General features: G+C 37.0%; 2 protein-coding genes across 3 annotated transcripts; both read left to right on the top strand.

Moving 5' to 3' along the window:
- Window positions 1–223: 223 nt before the first annotated feature.
- Window positions 224–5444, top strand: LOC133674463 (calmodulin-binding receptor-like cytoplasmic kinase 3). 2 transcript variants are annotated; one of them, XM_062095572.1, is made up of 8 exons: window positions 224–1145; window positions 1242–1329; window positions 1475–1723; window positions 1950–2212; window positions 2294–2459; window positions 2540–2629; window positions 3527–3825; window positions 5070–5444. In XM_062095572.1, the coding sequence occupies exons 1-8, from the start codon at window positions 1065–1067 to the stop codon at window positions 5277–5279; spliced, it is 1446 nt and encodes a 481-aa protein (XP_061951556.1). In that variant the 5' UTR covers window positions 224–1064; the 3' UTR covers window positions 5280–5444. The 2 variants fall into 2 exon arrangements, with proteins under 2 accessions (XP_061951556.1, XP_061951555.1); XM_062095571.1 differs by having other exon boundaries at window positions 224–1329.
- A 1586-nt stretch (window positions 5445–7030) lies between these two features.
- Window positions 7031–7536, top strand: LOC133674002 (B3 domain-containing transcription factor VRN1-like). The gene is made up of 2 exons (XM_062094966.1): window positions 7031–7132; window positions 7225–7536. The coding sequence occupies exons 1-2, from the start codon at window positions 7031–7033 to the stop codon at window positions 7534–7536; spliced, it is 414 nt and encodes a 137-aa protein (XP_061950950.1).

Below are 7536 nucleotides of genomic sequence, written 5' to 3'. Positions count from 1 at the left end.
ATAACTAAGAATCATATTTGTTCTTGTTTTCTTGTCCAGACCAATAATCATAACAAAGACCGGTCAGTTAAGTATCGTTTCGCATTGACATTACAAAATTTCTGATTTTTTTAATTTTAAATTAATATTTTTTAACTATTTTAACATATTAATATTAAAAATAAATAAAAAATATTATTTTAATATATTTTAAAAAGATATCTATCAAACTCCCGATGTTAATCTATTGCTTTATTTTTTTGTATTAATTGTCCTTTTACTTTCCTCTGCCAACACAGCCATCTCTCTCTTTTTTAACGCCGTTTCTGCTCTTTGTTGCGGTTGTTACTTTTCTTGGCGGTCAGGAGTGAAACAAGTTAAACTACTTTGGCATGTTGTTTTTTAAGCGTTGGGTTGTGAAGTTTGGCTGTTTTACCATCTGGGTTTGATTCAGTTAATCAAGAGAATTTGGTTCCACTTTGAGGTTTTTGCCATATTTTGGAAAGCTGGGGTTTTGATCAATAACTGTTGTAGCAACTGGGGCTTGAATATTTGGTGGTTTGGTGATCAGTTTGTGAAGAACTTTGATTGGATTCTGTGGCTGTTGCTAGGGATTGAACTTGTCTGTTGTTTAGAACAAATTTGGAAGGGTTGGAAAGTTTTTTTTTTCTTTTTTTCAATTTGGTGAACTTGGTTTTGGAGACAATATTTGGATTTTGTGGCAACAGGGAGAAGTTGAACTTGCCTGTTTAAGCAGTTCGAATTCAGTTACTTTGTTATCTGGACTGCTGTCTTCTGTGGATTTGGTGGGGTGAGATTTGAGCAATCCAGCTGAGTCTCATCGTGATAGTCAATAATTAGGGTAGCTGGAACTTGCGAACATAGAGATTTGTGGGTTTTAAACATCAAGTTGCTTTTGTGTTTCTGTTTTCTCTAGTGTTGGATGCTCTGGGTATGAAAGCGTGAGCTATATTAGTTGAATTTCTGCAGTTTTGTGTATATTCTGCAGTTCTGCAGAATAAAGACATGTTTTCATCATTTTTAAATTCCCAAAGATTGAAACGGAGCACAATTTTTCTTTGAGGATGGCTATGAATGCATTGATTCTATTGTTATTGGTGCAATTTCCGATTATACTGGCCTCAAGGTTTTCTATACATTCAAAGGTTTGTGGTTCTGATCATATAGCCTATTCAAATTTTCACGGTCATGAATTGTTTTACATTAATGGGGAGCTCAAAGACAAAGAATCATTTTGCAAGGCCTTCCATTTCCTCGATGTAAATGCTTGTATCTTTGAGGACTACCTTGGGAGTAGCTCCAGTGGATTGGACCCGGACCTTTCTTTAGGTATGCGCTGATCTAAGATTCATGTTTAGGTTTCTGATTTAAAAGTCCAGTGATTCATTGTTGTAAGCTTGTACCTCGTTTAAATTAGCCAATATTCAATTCCCAACAATTAACATAAGTTCTTCATTTACTCTTGTTTTGGCAGCTGACTTTCCTCTGAAGCGAGAAAGAAATCTTTTGCAAAAGGAGGGTAGAGAAGAATCCACAAGTCATGATCTTAGTCGGGATACTCCAAAAGAGAAGAAGGATGATCCAGAAACTCTTTCAACTCCCCATAAAGCTGGGTTAGCAGTGGCAGGAGTTGTTGTTATGTGTTGTGGTTTTCTCTGCCCGTGTCTATATAAGAAAAGGAAACCAGCCACGCACACTGTTCTTGAAAAGGATCCAAACTCACGTGAGTCTAAAATGATCTTATCTGTATCTCAAATATTTGAAGTTTAAGGACATCATTAAGTTATAACTTGTGAGTTCACCAAATAGATATATACATTTTTATGATTAGGGAGTTCATTAGCAACTTTGTATTAATAATTTTGCTATGTTGCTACTTTGTATTCATCTGATTTCTTTACCATTTCTCGATGATTTAATTGACAATTCAATCAATTATGGTCTTGCAGTGGATTCAGTACCCTCGTTCAATGTGAATCCTGCTTCTGAAAAAGTGCTGTCCACTCCTCATCGGGTGCCACCTAGTCCCTCTAGATTCTCTCCATCTCCAAAACTCAGTAGATTAGGATCAGTTCATCTCAATCTGAGTCAGGTTGCTAGAGCCACACGTAATTTTTCTCCATCACTTCAGATAGGCGAAGGAGGCTTTGGAGTTGTCTACAAGGCCCAACTAGACAACGGTCAGTTGGTTGCCATAAAACGAGCAAAGAAGGTAAGCCGCAATACCCTTCATGATGATTGCGCCATTGTTTCACATTTTCCTACCGTTGGTTGATGTGAAAACATTATGCAGGAATACTTTGTGAACTTACAAACTGAATTCAGCAGTGAAGTTGAACTTCTGGCCAAAATTGATCATCGGAATCTGGTGAAGTTGCTTGGTTATGTTGATAAAGGAGATGAACGCCTTATTATCACAGAGTATGTGCCCAATGGTACTCTCAGAGAACATCTGGATGGTAAGCATATGCAATTATAAGAGAGGTAAAGTTCCAATCAACAACAACCTTTATTCTAATAGTTCTACAATTCCCTGCAGTTCTGCATGGCAAAATCCTGGATTTCAACCAGCGGCTTGAAATATCCATTGATGTTGCTCATGGATTAACTTATCTCCATCTATATGCAGGTTAGAAATCTGTCAGTTGGTTACATTATTTCTGAGAAATTTCATGCATTGAAATGCCAATTCAACTTGAATTATGACCTTCCAAGAAAGCAAAGAAGAGCACTTAAAATATATTACTGTATATGGTTGGGTTTTGCACACGTACTGGTGGCAATAATATTTTTAGGAGAATTGATTAGATTTAACAAGCTATATGTTCAAAGCTTCATAAGCTTCCTAATAATTTTAGATGATTAGAATTTGTTTGCGCACCAACCATGAGAGATTTAGTCTGCCAGTTTAGCATAAAAAACTTCATTCATTTTGTTTCCTTAACTAAACACTCCCACCTCTGGTACCAGACATGTAAAACCCAGTATATTCTCTTATTTTGTTGTTTCCTCAGTTTGAGAAGATGTCCTGGTCAGAGAAGTCACCAGAAGGTCATCTCATCCATTCTAATATCATGGGCGACCAGTGTCCTTTATTCTCTCCCTTCCTCTGGAATATTGATGGAAAGTTATGAAGATGGAATTACCTAACTGTCAATCTAAGTTTCCAACAAAAGAAGTTTATCATATCAAAATGCTGCCGATCATTATCACGCGCCTGGTCACTCACCTCTTCTGATTCAACACCTATCCCAAGATCCTAGTTTTTGTTTTTGACAAATGCATTTCTCACCAATTATCATCTCATTACGAGGAAATAAATCTCTGAACCATATATTGGAAAGCTATAGTTTCAAGAAGACTGCGGAAAATATCTAAATTCTCAAAGTTGGTGTTTGATATCACCCAATTGATACCCTGTGATCTCACAGAGAGCTCTTTTGGGTCTGGATATTTCTTTGCATTTACTCTTCCTTGTATAATAGTCATCTAATTAATTTCTTTTATGTTGCTTATCTCACAACAGAGAAGCAAATAATTCATCGAGACGTGAAGTCATCCAACATTCTTTTGACAGAGAGCATGAGAGCCAAAGTGGCAGACTTTGGATTTGCTAGGATGGGTCCAGTAGACTCTGATCAAACTCATATCTCAACCAAAGTGAAGGGGACAATGGGTTACCTAGACCCTGAATATATGAAGACCTATCAACTTACCCCCAAGAGTGATGTGTACTCATTTGGGATTTTACTTCTGGAAATCCTGACAGGACGGCGCCCTGTGGAGATGAAGAAACCTGCTGATGAGCGGGTGACACTTAGATGGGTAAGCTTTACATATTGTAAATTGATATTGTTTATTTTATGGTTACTATTGCACTTAATAAGTGTGTCAGGACAGAACATGTACAATTACCACACCCAGGATAAAAATCATGTTCCTCATAGAACAGAGCCTTTGGTAAATGAGCATGGATGATGATAGTAGCGACCTCCACCACTGTAAATGAGATGGTCAAAATTTTGTGTGGCTAGAAGCCAATTTTAGTCAGGTCCAGCCTCTGGTACATGCTTTTCAAAAGCAACTAGAAGTGTTAAATCAGGCTTCAAGAAGACCTTGTCCTTCCCAACTTCAGCAATAGCTCTCATTAAGAGTTACGCTGGACCCCAGTCTCAGCCTGTAATCTCTAATGTTTTGGCTTCCTTTGTGCCGATCAACGAACATAATGTGGTTGTCTAATTTTATTTTGTCACTGGGGATTTCTAAACTGTAGTTTATGTGTTGTTCCTCACAAGGTTGTTATGCTAACATTGAGTGTTGAGCCTGCAAGATGAATTGCTTCTTGTTTATATTGGATAGCTAGTTAACAAGCAATACCAACGCAAAAGATCAGTTAGACTCCCAGACTACGTTCTAGCAGAACTGAGAGTTCTAGTTTGCTGCCCGGGAGTTTCTTAAGAAAGACCCCTTTTTATATCTGTGGGCATAGTATATCTAACCACATCAGAGTATTTCCTTGAAAACCTTTGTATATTTTTCAAAACAGCATGTTGTCTCTTTTTCTTAGAGCATTACTGCTTCTTAGGAGGCGTTTGTTTTGCGTAGAATATTTTACGGATGGAAAATCTCTTGCATGAAAATGTTTTCCCATAAAATATCATGTGAAATTTTTTTATGATGTTTAGTAAGTGATGATGTGAAAAGTACAAATATAGTTGAATAATGATAATGTGTTACGGTTATGATGTGGTGGTGGTTGAGATTATTATTTGTAAAATATTTTATAAAACTTCATAAATATATTTTAACAAATAAACTAAGATTAAAAGTTGATTGCAAAATATTTGAAGTTGATTAGTTTTTTTGAAATATTTTATGAGAAACAAAACATAAGAAAACATTTTCATGTAAAGTATTTTATGCAAAACAAATGCCCTCAAATTGAATATTTTGTTCTTGTTGGTGTAATTTGCTAGTTGAATTTCTCAACACCTGAATGCAGCTACCATTCTGTACAATATCATCTGTGAACTTACCAGATCATTCATCTCATGTGGTAATTTGTGCAGGTCTTTAGGAAGTACGAGGAAGGAAATGTAGTGGACATGGCGGACCCGCATATGGAAGAAGTGGTGGACGCAGAGATACTATCCAAAATGTTTGCCTTGGCAATCCAGTGTGCAGCACCCGTTCGCACCGAACGACCGGACATGAAAGTAGTAGTTGAGCAGTTGTGGGGAATAAGAGCAGACTACCTGAAAGGTGTAAAGAAAGGGTAACAGCAGCGCAAAACTTAAGTGGTCTTCTAGCCGTCTCACAATTCCTTTCTGTTCTTTTTTTACTTCTTTTTTTAGCCTACCTGTAAACAAATTGTGTTTTTAACTTTGAGACAGGTTACTTCCATCTCCACTCTGATGCTCATCATTTTAAGGAAGCATTTCAAATTTTGTTGTTCACCTAGTTAGAGAGTGATCCTGTTATGACAAACATAAACCAAGTCCAGTCCTAAAATGTCACCATGAGAGAAGGTAATTGTTGAGTTAGTGTTACCTATTATCAACCACTTGACTAGGGATTTATTTAAAAAGAAACTCAATGCTTGATTCATCCTCGGTTCATATGTTAATAAGCTTTGTTACTTGCAAGTAGAAAAACAAAATTCCCCCGAAGGGCATCGATTATTATCCATTAAGCTGTAAATGACATTTTTCACCAAATCATTCACTGAACTGCCCTATAAGATTTTAGATTAAGAGTGGCATGAGGATTCCTAGGAAGGTTGCAGAACCTGTATATGTTCTGGCAGGAAATCATGCCTTGTATGTGTATTGGGAACCGAATTATATGCATAGAGTAGACTAGACTATTAAGAGTGAAAGCAACCATGTCTAAAAACATGGGGAAAAAAGAGCCATTGTGATATATAAAAAGAGGATACAAGGCAAAGGCTACCAAATAACCACAGCATAGAAAAACCAGTAGGCTTACCAAAAACTAGGTATTCTATAATGCGAGATTGGATACAATACAAGCATGATGAAAATGAGGAATCAACTGTGGCTGTAAGAAGAAGAGAGTTGCAAAGATAGAGGCAGAAGGTATGAATGTATGGCATTATCTCTCAATTCCTAGTCAATCCACCTTCTCAGAACCCCATTTTCTAATTACCGATCTGAGACATTTATTATGTAAACAAAATGGAGAATCAAAACCAAAGCTCACAATTGGGCTTGCCACATAATCATTTAAGACAAGGGAATGATATCAAGATGATTGGATGGTTGTAGACTTTCTATTTTACCCTACTATACTCCAAGATTAACAATTTCTGATGAAAATCCCAGTGCAATTGTACTGTTATTTACTCGGTTTCCAGCCATGATGAAATAGTAACTCAAAGAGATGTACATTTGCTGCATGGTTACATACAATTGTAGACGAATCATAAACATTTGAACAAGGCCCTTTACTGTTTCATGTACTGAAACATATGACCTTAGCACATGCATGCATACAGACGTAGACATGCTAGTTAATAAAGTATTGTCCCACTGCAAGACAATTTCTTTTTCAGCTGAAGGAACAGCAGGACTGATCTCTACCAACCCACAAACAGGAAATTAAAGGAGACAGTAAAGGGCATTAGTAGTTCACGAATAAATATTGAAAGTACTATCTTGGCATGCCAAATTGTCAACTTTACCTTTCATTGGACTCCTAACAAGTTGTACTTTTATGCAAAACCTGCAGAAATGCAGTTTTTCTACTTTATTGCAGTAGTTCTTCTGACATGTAAAAGAGAGGAGAACCTTAACGAGAAAGAGGAAAGACTCGCATGTTCACTTGCTTATGTCCTGCAATTCAAGACCAAGTACTGTGAACTAAAAGACAATGCCTTGTTTTCTTCAAAATGAAGAGGATTGCTTGCTCTTGATCTTTTGAACCCCCCAAAGACCCCAGCTCTTCAACTACTTCAGTCCACTTACCATAAGCCCTGATCACTTTGCATGCATTTTGGAGCTGTTAAAACATGGGGTTTAGCAGAGAGAGAGAGGGGGATGGCTCATTGTTTAAACCCGGGGAATACCGGTTCATCAAGCGAATCCATGATGACATTCCTGAAAACAAGCCTGTAAGTATTCTTTAATAGATGTTTTTTCCTGTACAAGCACAAAATGAAGTTCAACATGAAATATTTTATCGTTTATTTATGTTCATTGTCAGTGGATTCCAAGAAAGTTCCTGAGAAAAATTGGAAATGTTTTGTCAAAGTCAGCAACACTTGAGGATCGAAATGGGACATTATGGAGAATAGAGTTGTTGAAGCCTGCTGATGGTATGGTTAGGTTTCAGAAAGGCTGGCAAGATTTTGCAGATTTTTACTCTCTTAAGAAAGGAGATTTGCTAGTTTTTGAATACAAGGGAAATTCCAGGTTCTCTGTATCCATATACAAGGAAATGGACTACCCAGCTGGTAGTATTGATTCAGTAAGCAGTAACCATTTTGGACACTTTGAGGAAGACATGGAAGGATGA

This window comes from Populus nigra, chromosome 15 (assembly GCF_951802175.1).
Source record: "Populus nigra chromosome 15, ddPopNigr1.1, whole genome shotgun sequence".
Taxonomy (NCBI): Eukaryota; Viridiplantae; Streptophyta; class Magnoliopsida; order Malpighiales; family Salicaceae; genus Populus; species Populus nigra.
This window is presented reverse-complemented; position numbering and strand designations above follow the sequence as displayed.

What these genes read in the sequence shown, in the direction of transcription:
- LOC133674463 (XM_062095571.1), top strand. Translation starts at nt 1,065, where the DNA reads ATGGCTATGAATGCATTGATTCTATTGTTATTGGTGCAATTTCCGATT. An exon ending in GGACCCGGACCTTTCTTTAG is followed by an intron (nt 1,330 to 1,474) that starts GTATGCGCTGAT and finishes TTGTTTTGGCAG; the next exon opens with CTGACTTTCCTCTGAAGCGA. An exon ending in TCTCAGAGAACATCTGGATG is followed by an intron (nt 2,460 to 2,539) that starts GTAAGCATATGC and finishes AATTCCCTGCAG; the next exon opens with TTCTGCATGGCAAAATCCTG.
- LOC133674002 (XM_062094966.1), top strand. Translation starts at nt 7,031, where the DNA reads ATGGGGTTTAGCAGAGAGAGAGAGGGGGATGGCTCATTGTTTAAACCC. An exon ending in ACATTCCTGAAAACAAGCCT is followed by an intron (nt 7,133 to 7,224) that starts GTAAGTATTCTT and finishes GTTCATTGTCAG; the next exon opens with TGGATTCCAAGAAAGTTCCT.